The sequence below is a fragment of the Mustela putorius genome, unplaced genomic scaffold (assembly GCF_011764305.1).
Source record: "Mustela putorius furo isolate JIRA1106 unplaced genomic scaffold, ASM1176430v1.1 tig00003834_pilon_pilon_pilon, whole genome shotgun sequence".
NCBI lineage: Eukaryota > Metazoa > Chordata > Mammalia > Carnivora > Mustelidae > Mustela > Mustela putorius.
Genome location: NW_025421987.1, coordinates 78,832,593 through 78,853,509, shown reverse-complemented (window position 1 = coordinate 78,853,509; position 20,917 = coordinate 78,832,593). Strand labels below are relative to the sequence as shown.

The 20,917-nt window shown below is 36.3% G+C and overlaps 1 protein-coding gene across 9 annotated transcripts in view; it reads left to right on the top strand.

The window, feature by feature from the left end:
• TBL1XR1 (TBL1X receptor 1) overlaps positions 1-20,917 on the top strand; it is a 169,788-nt gene that overhangs the window by 134,822 nt on the left and 14,049 nt on the right. For all 9 annotated transcript variants that reach the window (XM_045088643.1, XM_045088648.1, XM_045088642.1 and 6 more), the window contains 7 exons: positions 9,415-9,560; positions 11,211-11,433; positions 12,148-12,280; positions 12,847-12,988; positions 15,420-15,483; positions 15,575-15,672; positions 17,302-17,362. In XM_045088643.1, coding sequence (XP_044944578.1) covers positions 9,415-9,560; positions 11,211-11,433; positions 12,148-12,280; positions 12,847-12,988; positions 15,420-15,483; positions 15,575-15,672; positions 17,302-17,362 — 867 coding nt within the window. The remainder of the gene's footprint in view (positions 1-9,414; positions 9,561-11,210; positions 11,434-12,147; positions 12,281-12,846; positions 12,989-15,419; positions 15,484-15,574; positions 15,673-17,301; positions 17,363-20,917) is intronic.

Here is a 20,917-nt window from a genome sequence, read left to right as displayed (position 1 = left end):
GCCTTATTATTGTTACTTGGTAACTTTGGCCAAAATTGAAAGAATTGTTAGGTTAAAACGAACTCCTGCTTTTTCTGCCTTTGAATCTGACTGCCATTTGAGCCAGAGCTTTGAGACCTCGGACACAAAAGTAGACCATGCTGTGAAGGGCCAGCAGAGTAGATGAGAAATGTATGTAATGGCTTGTAGGTGTATTGTAAAGGCAACTGCTTAGGCTGAATCACAAGAAACCGTTGTTTCTGGAAACAGTTGGAATAACTCAGCAGCATCCTGTAGTTCAGCCTATGCTGAGATGAAATGAGACAAGGTGAAGGTAGAGATGTTGATGAATGCTCAGATTTTGTAGCAAACAGAAGCCTGTAAATTGTTGTGTGATGTTGCCACCAAAAAAAAAAAAAAAACAAAACGAAAAGAAAATACAGCAAGTAGAAGAGGCAGTAAAATAATACCCTGGAGTAATTTTTGTAACACTATCCAGTGGTTAAATATTATCAGAAGTCTTCTTGAAGTTACTAATGTTCTCAGAGAAAATCCTTTGAAATTCCACGTTTTAAGGTGTTCTGTGTTGTAGTAAATAAAAATAAAGCAAGAATTATTTTTTTAAAAAAACTGTGTGGTACACTGCTGGTTATCATAATAAGTCCTTTATTTTTTACTTACATAATAAGTCCTTAATTTTTTACTGTATTCTTAGTTGTGCTTTGCGTATTTAGAAAGGTTTATATTTTATAGTGTACCCATCATGAAGTGCGGTTAAGCCACATCTCTGAAAATGTGAACATCAGTCCCTTTATTAAATGTGTAACTTCCTATTGACGTTACTCTTTACATGGGGGAAAATCGGGTCAACTAATGACATTTGACTTATGTTCGTTTTTCTAGGAATGCAACTTGCCATAAATTTTAAGAACCGCATATACCAGAGTTCTATTTGATCCTCTGACTACCTGCATCAGAATCACTTAGAGAATGGCGAATGTGGTTCAGGAATTTGCATTTTACAAATGTCCCAGGTGTTTCTTGGGTATATAAAGTTTGAAAAGTTTGAAAGCCACTGGTCCATATTAGTTGTAGGACAATTAGAAGTTGGTAAGAAAGTTGACATCAGGTATATAGCATGTTCACAGGATGTTGAAAGAAAAATTATATTTGGTAGCTATTTGAGATAAAGTAGAAAGCATGAAGTGTACAAATTGAGATTGGGGTGTGAGAATATCTCCTACTAAGCATTAGGGAGGTGCCACTAAAAGTGGTGTATTTGTATTTATAGGCAGGATTTTATAGGAATGATGGGGCATGTTTATATCATAAAGGATACCATGAGACATTCATTTGAAGTTACTTCCAGAAGTAGGAGATGGGAAAGAGTTTAGGAAATTGATAGTTCTGCCAGCTCAGACCAGGTTTCAGATAGAGCTCAGAATCTGGCCATCTCAGTACTTGGTGACTTATTCCTTCTTGATTCTGATCTCTAATTATATGTAAAAACGGCCATTTTTGCAAGTAAGTTGATTTTGGAATAGAGTAATTCCTTTTCTGGGTGTATTGTGGTGTATTTTGGAGTACTTAATTAGATAAGGAGATAGGAAGAAAAGAAGTACTCATGACAAAGAAAATACCTGTGAAAAGACCTTCACAAGACTTTTTTTTTTTTATTTAAAGATTTTATTTATTTATTTATTTATTTGACAGACAGTGATCACAAGTAGGCAGAGAGAGACGGAGAAGCAGGCTCCCTGCTGAGCAGAGACACCCCCCCGCCCATGTGGGACTTGATCCCAGGACCCTGGGACCTGAGCTAAAGGCAGAGGCTTTAACCCACTGAGCCACATAGGCGCCCCGAAGAGAGAGTGGGAAGCAAGCTCCCTGATGAACCGAGAGCCGGTGTGTGGCTCGATCCCAGGACCCTCAGATCATGACCTGAGCCAAAGGCAGAGGCTTAACCCACTGAGCCACCCAGATGCCCCCCCTCCCAGACTGGTTTTTAAAGACTACCACTTCTAAGGAAAGTAAAATTTTTTCTTGCTTGTCTCATTTTCTAAAAGCCCTCAGATAGAAAGTCCAAAAAATACCTTATGAAGTTTGTTCTTCTTTTGATAAATATATAATTTAGAAATAATGTTTTCCAACAAGAACTTCTAATATTTGTTCCTGTAAATACTGTTTAACGTTGACTGGACTATGGTATCTGTCTCCAGAGAGAATAAAACCCCTTAAATTGTTTTAAATATTTTATACCATGTGATGACCATCCTGTTACGACTATTATCAGCACTAGAAGATATCTATTAGAAGTCTGTCCCTCTCACCAAATTATATAACTTTTGATTTTTTTCTTCATCCATAAAAGTTGTTGCTTGTTCAAAAGGGATTACATTATGATATTCAGCCTTAACTGTTTTTATAGGTCTGTTTGAAATAAGTCATCCTCCCCTACTCATTAAAACTAATTAAGAGGAAAGTATATTTATTGTAAGATGTCCTTATTAAATGTTGTAACTTAATTTTTCTCCGTTTTGTCTCTAGCCAGTTATTTTAGTCATCACCATTTTGTACTTCATTGAAATAGATGTAGGCTTTCATAGGCAACAAAAATTTTCTATGAAAGAAAATTTTTTTCTCTTTTGAGATGACTTGAAAATCGAGTGACTGTATTTGACAGTGTAGTACCATAGGTAATGATTGACTTGATTATTCAGTATGCTCCATTTAATTAGCATTTGCCCAAGGGCATTAATAATTTGATTGCTCTAATAACTCACATCTAGCAACCATATGCAGAGTAAGCACTAAGGGGTTACTGCTAAGTTGTATGGAGCAGAACTTGATACAGTGTTAATTTTAAAAGAGGTAAGGTGGTTTTAAATTTCCCTCCCTCCCCCACCCCTTACATCACCTTTGAGTCTTCTCTTAGTTATTGAGTTTTTTTTTCTAGAGAAATTGTACTGGCAATTATTTGTGAATTTGTGCCACCTTATTTCTTGTTGCTTTGTGTAAGATGTAATTTTATTTTGATTTAAATTGTGTATTTGGTTTGGGGGAGAATTCTCGTTTCTGTGTAAAACTATCATCTCTGACATGTATAAGAGCTCAGTAGCATGTCCTTGAATAGTATACTTAATATTGGATGCTGTGAAACAGTTACATTTTATGGTTGAAGACTAACTGGAAAATGCAGGAACAGTACGTCCTTATGACTGAACTGTCTTCTAGATTTTGATTCTGAATGCTATCATTTTTTTAAGTCCTCATGTTTTTAGAACTAATGTTCATCTTGCCATCCAGTCTCAGTTTATGAAAAAGTGATGATGTACATGAGCTTAAAGTATTTGGTTCATGGAAGATCATCTTGTGTCTACCATCCCCAGCTCTCTCCACTGTTCACAAACTGTTTCCAGCGGATGGATATTCAGTCTCTCTGAATGTAGGCCTTGCACCACCCCACTTTTTTTGAGACGGTGCTTCCTTCAGATGTTGTTATTTATGAGAGCATACACACTTAATTTAGAAATCTACACATAATTGTAGTAGGCACAGACTAACCTGAATGTTTATGTATAACATAAGATTCTGATCTGTAACACCATGGAGCCTATTTGTTGTGTTTTGTTTTAATTTTTTTCATTTAATGATTTGGTATTACCCCTACCTACAGTGGCTAAGAAAATGTCAGCAATCAGATGACAGTGTAGTTTCTCTTGATTGAGATAAAGGTAACGGGGCCAGATAAACATTTCTTCCTCCGTGTCTTTCTGCTGGTGCCACTTATAAACACACTTGAACAATGAACTGAATGGAGTCAGATTAAACCGGGTCTCAGTGCCACTAGCCATGAAGCCCTGGACTTAGGAGAGTTCAGGATTGTGTATGTCCACCTCTAGTCTTTCTTTTCTTTTTTATGAGTAATTGGTCAGCTACAGAAATGCAGGTTAAGTATATATACATTTTGATTTATAATCAAATAAAATATGCAGTAACATGGATTTGTCACATATAGTTGTTGTACATATGACTAATTAACAATAAACAGCAAGTATTTGTCAAAAATCATAGTAAATTTTATACTTCCAAATCAGTTTTCTCTTTTATAAGCTGAATGATTTTTTTTTTTTTTTTTGCTGATAAAGGAAAATTCCTATTTACACATTACTGCTGACATGCTTGTTAAAAGACAGATGTCGTTTAGTAATTACCAAATAGAGAACTTGTTCAGTCTTACTAGTAATCTTCTTGCTAATTTTGTTCAAGAATAGCCAGCATAGTAAGGGTGTAGGGAAACATAAATTGCTGATGGCACTATAGATTGGTATAATTGGGGGGCAATGCAGTTGTGCAGTTATAAAAACTTCATTTAAAATGCCCGTGCCCCCCCACACTTTTGAGGGAATCTATCCTAAGGAGAGAAAAATAAATACCTGTTAAAAGCCTATACATGTAGGTATTTGAGGTAACATTCCTAAATAGTAAACACTGAGAAAATCTAAGCTATCCATAGATGAGATGAGTAATTTACTAGTTGAGTGCATTCATTGGCCAAATAGTATGATAATAAAAGTATATATATTTGATAATATAATTCATGTAGAATGTTCATGGTTATATATATTTTTAAGGACAAAATTAGGGCACAGAAGATAGCATCCCTTGTGTGTTATATTGTGTTGTACTGTGATGTGTTATATTGTGTGTTACATTGTGATGGAGGAAAACGGTGTATAGAGAAAAAAAGGAAATATAAAAATATTAACAATTACACTTGGGTTTGGTATTGTAATGTTTTTACTTCTCCATGTTGTCCATTATTTTTTTTTAGTAAGTACTGGGTCTAAATCTCCCAACATGCAAGATCCCCTGTAACACTTTTTGCTCCTCCTCCTTTTCACATTGTCTAGAATCTTTTAAGCATGTTAAGTATGAACTTTTCAGAATAAACCAAAATCTGGGTCTGCAGGACACAGTTGCAAATGGATTTGGGGACAAGGAGGTTTTGTCATGATGGGAGCAGGGATGTAATTTTCTGGGTTGGTTTTTGTTTTTGTTTTTTACCTGAAACTTCAGTAGGATCTTGGGTTATTAGATTTTCCTTCTGGACTGTGTCATGATAATAGTTCAGCTTTGTGTGTTGTTGGTGTTGTTGAGTCTCCCTGTAGGTCAATTTGCATATTCCTGTAGTCTGTCTGAAAGGGGAGTTGGGTTGCTCTGGACAACCAAAACCTTTTTGAGAACACAGTCCCTGTCATCCCAAGGGAATGCCTTCCCTGAAACAAGCAGTGTGCAGAAAGCAGTGGTTTTGTGATCTTGTTTTTTATTTGGGAAACATGTGTAGTCTCCTGGGCTCCTGAGTCACCACACCTCTCTTGCCACTGCTTGTCTTTATTCCCGAGTTACTGTATACTGAACTTCATGGTTTTTAGCCTTACTTTCTTTCTGGAATCTCTTTTCCACCTCCCAAATCTTAATCACCCTATCAAATTTGTAGAGTACTTGATTATGGAGGTATTATTACATCAAATTTGCTCTTATTCCGGGAAGAAAGGGATGCTATTTTAAGCAATCAAGCCAGTCTTTAACATCTCATAGATGTTATAGGTGAATCTCTTTTGCCTTCTGTACTATGTAACTCAAAAGCGTCCCTAAAAAAGTGTTTCCTGCACATGTATTTACAGATAAATGCAGATATTCTTTGGCATAACCTGGTTCAAGTTTTAGAAGGAAGATTTAAGTCGTATGTTGTTTGTTTGTTTGTTTGTTTTGATTCATAGGTTTTCTGGTGTGCCAAAATACATTATAGTAGAATTGCGTACTGATTTAACAAATATTTATTGAGAATTAATTAAATTAGGTAACATTCTAAGTTTCCAGAATGAAAAGACATCAACTCTTTATTCAAGTAGCCCAGTCTAGCGTCATACACATACAAGATAACCGTTCAGTGTGGTAAATACCATACATGTAACAAACAGTAGGATTAACATAGCAGAGAAAGATCATCCTTTGGGGTAGTGATAAAAGGACTTCCCCTCCATTCAAATAGGAGGAAAGAACTTAGGAACACATTAGCTATAAAAGTGTGAGATAGCATAGCATATTCACAGTACTACAAGTAATTGAGAATCACTTAAATTTAATGTATAATCGGAAGAAGGGTGGGGAGCATGGAGCTGGGGAGATGAATATGGAGAGATAAGTAATAAGATAAGTAATAAGATAAGTAATATGGTCAGATTACAAAGGTAACTGTGTATTGTACTTAGAAGTATGGCCTTTATTAGGAGGTGCCAAAGGGATCAGGGATCGGTGAAAGTGCCCAAGTAAGGAGTGATGTGATTGGTTTTGTTTCACAGATAATTCCCTGGCTGTAGTGTGGCAAATGGACTGGGCTGGGGAAAGAGGAACTTAGGGTAGTAACTGTAGACAATAAATGATGGGGACTGAACTCCAGATTCCAGCACTAGCAGAACAGGAAAGCTAAACTAGTATTGTTAGGATTTGGTGACTGGTGAAGTACCAGGGGTCAGGGTGAAAGTTAGGATGACTTTCAGGTATAATGAAGGCGGTCAGATTTCTAAGGAAAATGAAGTTTTAGGGAGGGGAGTAAGAAAAGTAGTTTTGAATATAATTTTAAGCTGCCATGTAATGCTAGGACTATAAATTTCAAAATTACAGTTGAATTCAACATTTACTGAGGCAGAGTGTTTTTAATTGTGGAACTTTTTTAGAGTAGACATTAAATGTGAAGTGTCCAAACAATGCTAATAACCCTTTCAGTGCTGTTTTCTTACTATTTGAGAGCATTGTAAGCACATCTGTGATAACTGGAGATGGATATAAGCACCTGGGATAGCTTCTCTCCTGGTCTGATAGAAAAATTCAGGATACACAATGTGCTAGCCCCCAATCAATGTTGTTGCACCTGCTACTCTTAGGATATTCTTGAACATAAGCTTGAACTCTGTCTAATTTAAACAGGTTCTAAATGTGATGAATTTTGATTATTTAAATTATATTCATGAATTAGAAGGTTCAGAAGTCCTGGACTTTGCTAAAATTTGTAAGGCTTATGAAAGTCAAAACACCTGAAAAACATTGCTAATAAGATGTCTTAATGTTTCATGCACTATTGACACCACTTCCTAACAGCCTGAGTTGAAATAGAACAATGATGTAATCCTTTGTTTTCTGTTAGTAATAGGAGCTCACTCTGTCTTCACTTTATCCTTGACCGTATATCAACTTAATTGTTCAGTAGGAGAAATGAAATGTAGTAGTTACCTCCATGGTCTCTGAATGAATTTAAATCCTTATCCTCTTAAAGATAATGTGTTGTATATACACAAAGGAATATTACTCAGCCATAAAAAATGAAATCTTGCCATTTGCAATACCATGGATGGAGAGAAATAAGTCAGTGAAAGACAAATACCATATGATTTCACTCATATGTGAAATTGAAGAAACAAAACAGATGAACATAGGGGGAAAGAGACAAACCAAGAACAGACTCTTACCTGTAGAGAACAAACTGAGGATCACTGGAGGCAGGGTTGGGTGGGGGGCTGGATTAAACTGGTTATGGGTATTAAGGAGGGCATTTTTAATGAGCACTAGGTGTTGTATGATGTTGAATCACTAAACTGTACACCTGAAACTAATATTACACTGTATGTTAACTAACTAGAATTTAAACAAAAACTTAAAATATAAATCCTTATCTTATTAGTGGCAGATTTCCCATCTGTTAGCTCAGATTATAAAAATAATAAAACTATGTATGTGTGCACGGTGGAGACCCTCCGTAAATGGTACTGTCTATCTTGAAGTGTTTGTAAATCTCTGAGCCACTTGACTGTTTAGCTTTTCTTCCCATTTATGATTGACTGCAGAATTTATTTAGGGAAGGGCATATAATTGAAAATGGGACTCTGCAGCCTCACTGCTTTATCTTTTACCATCTCTTTACATATTTTCCAACCTTTAGTCTTAGCCTTCTACCCTGGCAATCTGGAATCTACTCATATTCAAGTAGTTGTTGGTTTCCTGATAGGAACAATGATGCAGAATGATGCTCCTTTTCGTTGGTATATTTCTTAGTTTTATTGCTATGTCTTTTGGCCATCGCTGTGGGCCAAAAACCATAAATATGTTCAATAATTATCATGCCTGTAGGCAAAATCATGAGTTAAAATCTAAGTCTTAAAAGTAACATCCTTTCACTTCTCACTATGGGTTGCAGGAGTAGAATGGCCAGGTGTTTCCAAGAGGGGAGAAGCCATGAGGAAAACCAGCTTAGGTGGACTTTGTCTACTGACCAATTAAAATCTTTCCTAGCCACATGCTTTGTGTGAGTCCATAGTATTTTATTCTAGACTGTTTATAGGTGTCATAAGAAGCCTGAAACTGGAAGCACAATATGCAGCAAGAAACAGAGTTAGCACTAAAAACTAGGATAGGCTAGGTAACAGTTATTACGTGGGTTAATCCATTTAAGACACGAGTAAGCCCATATTCATTCAGTTTACTTAGTATGGAAATTTCTTAACATTCCATATTATAATGTGATTGAATTGTTTAAAATACATTAACGATAGGTACTGTGTAATGATAACCTCTGATGGATGTTTTAGTAAAGAGAATACACATGGATCTATCATTTTACTAGAATTTTACCTTTAAGTTTGAACTTAACTTTCATAAAAAGTAAGACCGACATAAAGAGATTTTTATTATGTGTTTTAGGTTTAAGTATTTCAAATTAAAATAAAGAATTGCTGATAGAAACTCAGTATTTACTTGCTAACTTTTGTTTTCTAAAGCTTTCATTTAGATGGGTTATTACTAAGTGGCAAAAAATTAGTAATTCTTTTTTGCATTTAACTCATACATACAGTGAGATTTAAGCATAAAAATTATTTTTGTTTTTATAAATAAACTTTAGTTTGCTTTTTATTTCCTAAGTTAAAAAATTCTGCAAAATACTGGATTTGTAATGTGTTTGATAATTTTTATGTAGAACTTCAAATATAGTACAGAATAATAAATGTCCCCTTAATTTAACTTGGCCTAAATTATCTTCAGTGAAGCAATGGATTCACATGATTTCCAAACCCCCAGCTTTAAAGTTTGATGCTATTCTTTGAAGAAAATGATGTGCCGTGGCTAAATTTTGTATATACTAGAGACTTCATACGATATTTTGTGTAATTAAAGTGAAAAGGAAAATATGTAAAAGTTAATATGCTTGAATTTGGGTATTTCTTTCTTTCTTTCTTTCTTTTTTAAACATATTTGACCTTAGTTAACAGTCTGGGATTTTAGATGGATTGTGATTTGAAAGATTACAGAGGTCTTTCATTTGTGTCCTATAACATGTTGTCACTAGGAAAATAAATTCTTATACCTTTTCTTTGCTTTTAGGATTTTCTCATTCAGCGTTTACCTTTGGTATAGAAAGCCATATCAGTCAGTCTAACATAAATGGTGCCCTTGTCCCACCTGCTGCATTGATTTCTATCATCCAGAAAGGTCTACAGTATGTAGAGGCAGAAGTTAGTATTAATGAGGTAAGGAAAATTTATTTCAATACAAACTCTTAAATTTGTCCTTAAATCTGCTCTCTTGTTTGTTCATTCATTATCTGACTTCAGCTTCACTAGGTTAACAGAATCGAAGAGTGGTGTTCCTTAAGTCACAATCAGGTTGAACGGGCAAGGCCTGTTGGCTTCGAACTGTAAGAACCATTAGTTCTAGTTTATTTCCCTTTCTAGGGTTTCATAAGTAAATAATAAGAAATAATTTTCTATAAAACAATAACATTGTGCTTTGTGTTTCTTTAAGACAACAATACTGAGAACATAATTGATGGTCTGAAAAATTATAAAACCTCTGGTTATTTGGTTAGACCTGATTTTGGAAGGCAGTTTATAATTAAAGCCAACTCTTGATATTTTTGCCTATCTAATAAGATCCATGTATAGATAAATTCAGGTGTCAGCCAACTATGACCCATGAGCCAAATCCTGCCTGCTTGCCTGTTTTTACATTGGAATACAGCCACGCTCATTCACTTACATGAATTGTTTTGGCTTCTTGGGTGCTGCAGTGGCAGAGTTGAATAGTTGTGATAGAGACCTTATGCTCTGCAAAACCTAAGATATTTACTGTTTGGCCTTTCACAGAATAAGTTTGCAAACCCTGGTCTAGCTAAAAATTTTCATATATGGTCAGGATTTATAACACGTGGAGCTCAGAGAGAGGTGCCAGGTTTTGTAAATCAGAGCACCCCATCACCCCACTGTAGGTTGTCCACCAGCTTATCATGAATCAGGCCTTACAAATGCATATTCCTAGTTCATATTCCAGTTTCTATTTCTGACTTGTTCTGTCTCCTTGTGCCTCCTGGAGAACTTTTTATTAATTGTGAGCTTCCTAATACCAATGAGAGGAGCTTTGGAAAATTACAGCTACCCCATAAAATTAAAGAGCACCAGTCTCAGAGTTACGATGGTACTTTTTAAGTGTAGTGTGCGTACGACTACCCTGGAGAGCTTGTTAAAACACGGATTCTTGAGCCCTTCCGAGATTTCCATTCCGTAGGTTTGACTGTCCATTTAGAACAAGCTACAGGCTGTGATGGCAGTGCTTTCGGTCCTCAGGTCACGCTAGGAATAGCGTCAATTAGGAGATCCTCATTGCCATTGACTGGGGCTGTGTGACTTCTGCAAGTCTTTAAACCTGATTGTGCTTCTGTCTCAGCATTAGTAAAATGAGATGATTGTATGGCAGGATATCTGAAGTCTGTTTCTTGTTTCAGTATTTGAATGAAATCACAAACTTTTGAGTCCAACAAAGCTGTTTTAAAAGTTTTTAGTTGTAAAGAGGTATTTATTCTAATGTGGCACCAAGCCTCCTACCATTGTATGAACTCTTTCATATTGGTCATTGCTTTTCCCTGGAAGAATTGTGGAATCTAATTAATAAACTTTTTATAACCTGGGCCTACGTTTTATTACTACTTTGAATATTTTAACTTTCTCTGTGCAATATTTCACAGTATGACCTAGGTAGGAGGAGGAAAATTGAAACAGCTCTTCACAGTTGCTTCATTCTAGGAGACTGACGCGCTACCTACTGCGCTAACGTGGCACCTACAGTTGCTTCATTCTAAATGTGTTCTCTTTCACGGTTCTTTTCTCCAAATTTTCCACATCCAGGATGGTACCTTGTTTGATGGTCGGCCAATAGAGTCTCTGTCCCTGATAGACGCCGTAATGCCTGATGTAGTACAGACAAGACAGCAAGCTTACAGGGATAAGCTCGCACAGCAGCAAGCGGCAGCTGCCGCCACCTCCACAGCCGCCACAAACCAGCAGGGGTCTGCAAAAAATGGAGAAAACACAGCAAATGGGGAGGAGAACGGAGCACATACTATAGCAAGTGAGCTGAAATAAGAATTTCTAAAAATGCCTTTGCAGAAAAAGTATTTTTCTTTATGTGGATGTCTCCTCTTCCAGACTGAAGTAACATCATCTGTTTCATTTATGCCAACTTGTTTCCCTAACTTGTATCACAATTCAGATTTTTATTCCTGAAGCTCCCCCCCCCCCCAAAAAAATGCTAGACTTACTTTCATGGATTCTATTTTCTTTACATTTTTAGAAACATTTTCTACTGTTAGATAAGTTTTATTGTTTGTCTTTGATTTCTAAGGAAAATTTGTAATACTAGTCATTAACACAGTAAAACTCTGACATGGAGATATAAAGGCAACTCTCATGTTATATGAATGATATCAGCAACCCCTACTGGCAGAAAGTCAGAACAGTGTTGACATGGATTATATTTGATTCAGATCATTTTATCAGTTTTAGCCTTGTTTGGCTCTAACCTTTTTGTGGTCTTTCTCACTGCCTCCCACCACCCAAACACATACTCAGGTACATCTTTTAAAAATAGTAGGGTCGTACTAAACTAAAGATGGGAATTTATTTCTCATGTACAGTTATTTTCACCATTACCTGACATAGTTAAAAAAAAAATAAGTTGCACTGTATATTATAAAGGAGGTATTTGCTGATTAAGAATTACCCCCCGCCCCCGATGTTGTAATATTACCTAACTGGCATTTTCTACTTGTTTCTCATGACACAGATAATCATACTGATATGATGGAAGTGGATGGGGATGTTGAAATCCCTCCTAATAAAGCAGTTGTGTTACGGGGCCATGAATCTGAAGTTTTCATCTGTGCCTGGAACCCCGTTAGTGATCTCTTGGCATCGGGGTATGTTTCTCAAAGTGAAACTAGAATGTATTTTTTATAAAAATATCATACTGAACTATTACAGATTTTATAAAAGCATTACTTACATTTCAGGTTTTTGCTGCTTTGTGGTCCTTTTTCCTCTGTAGATCTTTATTCTTCATAACACAATCTTAGAAGTTATTTTTTTAAGATTCATTTATTTTAGACACAGAGCGAGCACAAGTGGGAGGGGGAGGGGCAGAGAGAGTGGGGAGAATCTCACACAGATGCAGTGCTGAGCATAGATCCAACACAGGGCTTGATCTCATGACCCATGAGATGGTGACCTGAGCCGAAACCAAGAGTCAGTTGCTTAACTGACTGCGCCACGTAGGTGACCCGTAATCTTAGAAGGTTTAAGTAAATTTAATTCTTCAGAAGCGCCTAGGGCCCCCATAATAGAGACTAAGGAAAATACTGGAAATGGAGTTCTCTGAGAGTCTAGTTTTTATTTGCCTTATTAATAATAGTATGTAATATGTCACTTTGATTCTGGGATCCTTGAGAATATCGTGAGGATTTAAAATATGTTGCATACTTTATAGGTCTGGAGACTCAACAGCAAGAATATGGAATCTTAGTGAAAATAGCACTAGTGGCTCCACGCAGTTAGTACTTAGACATTGTATACGAGAAGGAGGGCAAGATGTCCCAAGCAACAAGGATGTGACATCCCTAGATTGGAATGTGAGTATCACTGTATTATCCATGGTGAATGTAGTTCCTAATCTGCATCACTTCTCTGAACCTCAGACTGATAGGAGGGTTTGTCCATTTTTTGAGCTGCTTTTGAGTTTCACTAATAAGAACAATGAACTAGGACTGGCCATTCTCAAATGTGGTGTTAAAAACAAAGTCTGGCCCTCCAGCAGTTGAACCTTTGTCCATCTGGTGGTTGCCCACTCTCTGCTTTGTCTTCAGTGTAAAGGACAGGTGTTATAATGGTACTTGCATAAATGAGGCACATACTAAGTCCTTTGCTGGGGTGGGTAGGAGAAATCTCCATAATAAAAGCATGTTCTTGTTTTCTTATCTTGTATGGACTGATGAGAACTTCACTGCTGACTACCTTTTAGGGACCATTAGTCTAGATGACTTCCAAGCTCTGTTGTAGCCTTAGGAATCTCCTACTTCTCTTTGTCATTCTACATCTTCCAGAGACAACTTAACTGTTCTTACTTATCAGGTTTGAGCTCCTTGTTCTTTATAAAGCTTCACCTTTTCAGTTTCAAGTACGTGATAAGCAGCTTAGTTTGTTTCCATTCCCGTGATTAATTTGTGGAAAATTAGCATTTTTAAAGGTCTCATATCTTTTCCTTTATTCCATGTTGCCTTTTTCCTTCCTTGTGACTTTGTATCCATTTTTTACCTGCTCTTTGTGAAGTTTAAGAAGCATCTTAGACGATTTCAGCGTTCCCAAGCATTTCATAGGATTCACCATTCTTTCCTCAGCAAGTGAACACTCTTTCCTCCTCTGGCCTCTTTTCAATAACTTCTGTGCAGCTTTCCAAAGGATCTTCCAAGTCTCTTTCCAGTGAATGAGATCTGTCTTTAAAAAATGATATGTCTAGCTGAATTTCTCAGTGTCTATGAAATTTCTTCTAAAACAAATAGGTGGTTTTTTTTTTTTTTAGTGTTCCCCTCACAAAATTTCCAGCAGTGTATTCACTCTTTCCCTCCAATGAAAATAACAATTACAAAAATGAGAAAGAGGTTTAGCACACCCACAATATCTATTGTTTGGTTGTAGGGTCAGGACTAAGAATTATCTTCTTAATGGGACCTTATTAAATTCTTAAGTCTAAGGCCTTGATCTATGCTGTTTGGTTGAGAGACCATATGTTAACTTAATGAGATTTACAGGTTACACTGAAAAGGATGTTTACAAATGTTTGTTTGTTGAGCTTGGTGATTCTCAACTGCAAGTTACAGTTTTAAGAAGTGTGGACTTTTCAAACATAGATTATTCACTATGAACTTGAATCTTCCACTAAAAAGGGAAAACATTATCCTTGATTAATGATTCTTTTCCATGACCAAAGCAAGAGCCTACGAGATATCTGATCTTTATTCTTTTCCTACTGTGCTGCGACTGGAAATTATCTATTGTTGGTTTCAGCGTGGCTCCTTCTTCCTCAGATAGAACCAGATTCTGTCAGGACTGAGTCTATAACCCCTTGTACCAGCATCTGTTTTTCATTTACCTGCACAGCTAAATGGCTTGAGAGGTTTGAAAGGGGGCAGTCTTGTTTTCAGTTTCCTTTCCAAAAAGCATCACAAAAAGCACTAAGGCGTGATTTCTTTCTGTGTCTTCAGTAGTGTTTACTAATCCTAGCAGTAGTCTCTTTAACACACTCTGTAACTTGCACTTCCATAGATCTGTCCTTCTGTTGTACCATTCATCCAGGCCAGGCACAGTAAGGGAATATAAGATTAGAGAAATTGGTATGGATTTCTCCTAGCAGTAAAGTAGTTCCAGGCAGTTGTACTCACTTCATTAACTATAAAGTCAGCCTACACTCTTTTCTGGGTTTTTTTTTTTTTAATTGGTATGGATTTCATATTGAGAAAGAATTAACCAAGGAAAGAAACATTCAATGATATTTAAATATCTGATCATCTGAAACGGCAATATTATTTGGCTCACACACGAGCTTCATTGAGACAGTAAAAGATTTAAAGGGAGGACCATATAAAATTTTCTAATCATAACAAAATGTTTTAGCCAGTTTTGCTTTTTATTCTTTTCAGTCATTATAAGATTATGATTTGTTGGGTGTCCTTCCTAGTTGACCCCCTACTCCCATCTTGAGTCATGTGCATCTCTGAGAATACCATAGACCTTTGCATGTGTGTAAGGGTGGTGGTGGTCTTGCTCCAAAATAGTTCCTGCCATTTTTGAGACTTGGATATAAGGCTCTCACACTGACTACATGCTGATTAAATTTTAGCTTCATAGCAGGGAAGGGTGTTTTGTAGGTCTTTGATACCATTCCCAGATTTTGAAGCAGAGAATGTCAAGATCTACTCTTCTTAGGGTTTAAACATGAAATAGTCAAATAACAATGAAATGCCCTTTCTGAATTATATAATTGAAGGAAGTGTGTTTCTCTGACAGAGTGAAGGTACACTTCTAGCCACTGGTTCATATGATGGATTTGCCAGAATATGGACTAAAGATGGTAAGTAAAGCATTTTTCTTTTTATATGTTTTTTGTTGATTGAAGTTATAAAGCTTGAAGAATTTTTAATGTTTTTCTTTTTGAATATTAGGTAACCTTGCTAGCACCTTGGGGCAGCATAAAGGCCCTATATTCGCACTGAAGTGGAATAAGAAAGGAAATTTCATCCTAAGTGCTGGAGTAGACAAGGTAAAAGAACTTTAAACTGAGTTTATAAAGGTTAGTGTGTTAGAGTATGACTGAAAGTAATGTTTTCTTCTGCGGCTCATATAAGCAAGAAAACATTCGTATATGGGAAATTCAGGTATGAATTCATGATGATAGTAGAAATACTCTTAGCTTTTCTGTCAGCTGCTTCTTCAGTTTACTCATCACAGTGCCATTTATCTTTTATCTTTGTGACCACTCATCTTTGCTCATATAATGGATGTCATACCTCCCATATTCTGCTTCCTTTCCCTAGCTTCTAGTTTATCTCAGCCATGAAAATGGCTCTGGAGTGATTCCTTGAGAAATCTTCGAGCTGGTCAGTTAGCCGAACTCCTGCTGCTTAATTGAAAATGTGAAAAATGCAGGGTCATTGCAGCTTTTTCTACCCAGCTAGACCTGGAAATAGGGGTAGATTGAAAATAAGGCCTTCTTGCTTTTTGTTTTCTTAGGTCATCCCCTCTGTCTTAGCTCCCAAAATTAATACAGGTATAAGACAATTTTAATCCAGGAAAGTGTATGCTTGTGTGCTTGTTAACTGAGTGAGTTTTCAAAAATGAAATCGGAGAGGAAGAAAAAGGAAGAAAAATAAAGGAGTCCAGGAATAGGAGGGAAAAGTCCTATTAATAACCACTGTCACTGTATAATACTTTACATCCTAAAAATTACAAAACTAGTGGTGGGAGGGTGTTTAAAGGAATTGTGAATATATCCATGCAGATTTATGGGTCGTACTTGGATATAATATACAAGACATTATCTTAAATACTGTCAAAATTCAAGCTGCCCGTATATGTAAATGTGAGCTTTAAAAATCTTTAGTATTGAAAATTGGTTGATGACTTTATTATCCAAGAATTTGCCTCCTAATAGTTAAAAAGCTTTAAAAAAATTGCATTAAATACATTATTGGAATTGAGTTTCTTTTTCTTTTTCTTTTTTTTTATTTAAGATTTTATTTATTTATTTGACAGAGATCACAAGTAGGCAGGCAGAGAGGGAGGGGAAAGCAGGCTCCCCAGAACCCTGAGATCATGACCTGAGTCGAAGGTAGAAGCTTAACCCACTGAGCCACTCAGGCACCTCTGCAGTTGAGTTTCTTAAGCAGTGTAATATGTCTGGTGTTCCATAGACAACTAATAATAGTTGTTGAAGGAAGTTGAAGGAAGTTGACTGATGAAAAATCACCAGGGGAAAAAATGCAACAACTTAATAGTCATTTTCCTAAGAATGGAGTATAACCTCGCTGTACTATTGGGGATAGAGTAAATGTTTAAAGTTAAATTCACCCTGACATTTCCTATTGCTTTAGCATAGTTAGGCATCTAATTTATGCACCTATGATGAGCTTTTTTTTTTTTTTTTTTAAGATTTTATTTATTTATTTGACAGAGAGAAATCACAAGTAGACGGAGAGGCAGGCAGAGAGAGAGACAGAGAGAGAGAGAGGGAAGCAGGCTCCCCGCTGAGCAGAGAGCCTGATGCGGGACTCGATCCCAGGACCCTGAGATCATGACCCGAGCCGAAGGCAGAGGCTTAAACCACTGAGCCACCCAGGACCCCTCATGAGCTTTTTTTAACCTCTTAATATGTTTTTCTTTTCAATCTCAGACTACAATTATTTGGGATGCACATACTGGTGAAGCCAAGCAACAGTTTCCCTTTCATTCAGGTAAATCTTCACAATTTATATGAGAACGGGGGCTTTCTTCTGTTTTTCTAATTAAACTTTTAAAAGCCATAATTCATATAAAATCTTGAAATATCAAATATCAGTCTTGTTACTAGTCCTTTGAGGAGTTGATGTTCCATGACTTTCAGATTGTTAATTGTCAGGGGCTCATCAAACGTTTTCTGTGAAATGTACCATTAAAAAATCATTTGCAGCCTAGTGCAATTAGGTTGGTATTATCTAATGGTAAGAATGTAGATCTCTGAATCAGGAGGTCTAAGTTTGAATAGCAATTCCATCCCACTTAACAACCTTTTAGACGGAGCAAGTCATTTAACCTCTCTGAGTCTCATTTCCTCTATCTATAAATGAAGGATAATGATTATGCCTATTTGTTATGAGGATAAAACTAAATAATGTATATATGGAAATACTGTATAAACTTTATAAACTCATACGAGTTTAGGTGGTGGTGTTTCTCATTTTGGACTCATGTTTCTAAGTCAGTCCTCCTATGTACCTGAAATTAAAAATTAGACTTGCCCAGCATTGTTGGAACTTTGGTGCCTTAAATGGGTTTCTCTTTTAAAAGATAATTTGATACTTAAATACAAAAATTCAGCCCACCTCCTAATAGTGTGCTTCTTGGTATAGAACCATGCATGGGCCAGGGTATACAACCTGTGAGTAGGGACAGCTGGATTTTAGTACCTGCTCTCCATGCTGTTCTCAGGAAGTTTTCCTGATGATCATTATTAAACTAGAACAAGATGCCTGATAACTACAATTGACCCTTGAACAACACAGGTTAGAACATATGTGGCTTAATTTTTTCCAATAAATACAACTGTAATACCATAAATTTATTTTCTTTTTTATTATTTTCTATCGCTTTATTATAGGAGTACAGTATAAAATTCATATAACATACAAAATATATGTTAATTGACTGTTTCTGTTCATGGTAAGGCTTCCAGTCAACAATAAGCTATTAGTAGTTAAGTTTTGGGGGGAATAAACAATTCACTGCGGAATTTTGGCTGCATGTGGAAGGGCCTGAACCCCTGTCCAACTCAGGAGTCAGCTAAGTTAGAGCAGTAGGACTGCCTGAGTTCACTGCTGCTTTAAAGGTTTCGTTATAGTTGGAAAGAGTTGATAACAAGGCTGATGAAATTTAACTGGTTATTTTCACATTATTGGTAACATCCTTTTCACACATAGCCAGTGGCACAGCATCACCTTTAAAACTGAAACAGCTTCTGACATTCTGGCTTTTTGTCTTTTTTCTGAATAGTGTGACTAAACAAGCCGAATAAGGTACGAAGTGACCACTATGCATTGTTTGGGTAACATAAGTGTGCAACCATCATGTTAAACAGTTCAGCTTCATTAAAGCCTATCACAATAATAGGTGTTTACACATCAGTTTTTGTTTACCTGTTTTACTTCCACCTTTGTTTCTAGTCCTCTTAGGTCACTGGCTCTTCTATTCAAAAATTTCTCCTAACTGTTAGGAGTAATGCAAATTTGAAATAAATTAAGCATCTGGTATTGTTACTAATGACTATAAAACGTAAACCACCTTTGTGTTAGAGATGGTGCTCTTTGTATACAGGATCCCATTTAGTCCTGACTGCAACTTGATGAGGTCAGTGGTATTAAAGTCATTTTATAAGTAAGCTTTTTACTCAGGATATTCTTTATTGCCATGCTTTTTGTTTTTTTTAAACAGCTTTATTGAGGTCTAATTATCATAAAATGGGCTATACATACTTAAATTGTACAAGTTGATATATTTTGACATGTACATACCATGGAAACTGTCACCACACTTCAGACGATGAATATACCTGTGAACTTCAGAAGTTTCCTCCTGCCCCTTCGTGATCTCCCCCTTCTTCCCTAGACCCATGGTCTTTCCACACTAGGAATTAGTTTACATCATGTGAATGGAATCAGCCTTTTTTTGGTCTGGCTTCTTGCACTCTGAAAAATTGTTTTGCATTTGCTTTAATTGATAAATAGTTATTTGTCATGTTGATACACCAGTTTGTTTATCCATTCCCCTGTTGAAGCAAATTTGGGTTGTTTCCAGTTTGGGGGGCTATTATAAATAAAACTGCTGTCATTGTTCATGTACAAGTCTTTGTGTAGGCTTGTGCTTTCATTTGTTCTCTGCAAATGTCTAAGAATAGAATACCTACATTGTATGGGAAATATATGTTTAACGTTAATAAACTGCTGAACTGGTTTTCCAAAGCCTACATTTTCACCAGCAATGGATATTCTAGTCCCTCCGTATCCTTGTCAGCACTTGATAAGCGGTCAGTGTCATTAATTGGAGCCACTCTAATAAGTGGATATTGGTATCCCATTGTGGTTTAATTTGCATTTCCTAATGACCAGCGATGTTGAGCATCCTGTCATGTGCTATTTACCATATAGAGATCTTACTTGGTGAAGTATCTGATCAGATCTTTGGATCTTTAATTTATTGTTTTCTTCTACTGAGTGTTGGGAGTTGTTCTTGTATGCTGGATACAAGTTTATCAGGTATTTACGAATGCTACCTTAAAGTCTCTGGCTCACCTTTGCATTGTTTTAACAGCATCCCTCTGTGTCAACTCTGTTTCAAAGAAAAGAAAAAGCAATACTTTCCCTCAAAGATCAGGAGTTATATTACTGTTGATTAGTTCTGTAAATTATTTATTTGTTCTTTTATGTATCATGCTTTCAGTGTCAATCTAATTTGCTTTTTTTTTTTTTTCCTATTTGCTTGATGTGGAAGTTGAGGTCACTGATTTAGACCTTTCTGCTTTTCTATAATATGGATATTTAGTACTATAAATTTACTTCTGATTACTACTAAGTGACATCTCTGTTGTGTAACACTCTCTTTTCCAGTAATGTGTCCTGATAATTCCAGCTGCCTAGGTCTCTGTAGATTCTCAGCTTTGTCTCTTTAGGAAATTCATTGATCTCTGCCTAGAGAGATTCTTCTTCCCTATGCCAAGACCTGGACTTTTTTCCCCCAGATAGTAAGCTTGGGTAGTTAGAAGGTTGGTTCCCATTTTCTCAGGAACCTCTGTCTTTTATTGCCTGGTGTCTACTGTCTTAAATTGTTTCTCATATATTTTGTAAGTTTTCTGGTTGTTTTGGGCAGGAGGTAAATTTGGTTCCTGTTACTCCATCTTGACCAGAAATGGAAGTCTGTTATGGTTTTTAAATTACCGTATTTTAATTACTATGCTCCATTGTCTCCTATATACTCTCTTGCATAAAGCATAAATCGTGATTGCAGCTGAGTTACAGTAAGTGGCCATTTCATACCCATTAGTATGCTTAGAAGAACTAATAACATTCATGAGAATTTGGAGAAATTATTCCCCTTATACTTCGCAAGTAGGTGTACTGGTGCACTCACTCACTATGGGAAACAGAACAGTTCCTCAAAAAGCTAAACATAGAATTACCATATCATCATCCAGCAATTCTACACCTAGGTATATATCCAAAAGATTTGAAAGCAGGGACTTGAACAGATTCTTTGTCATT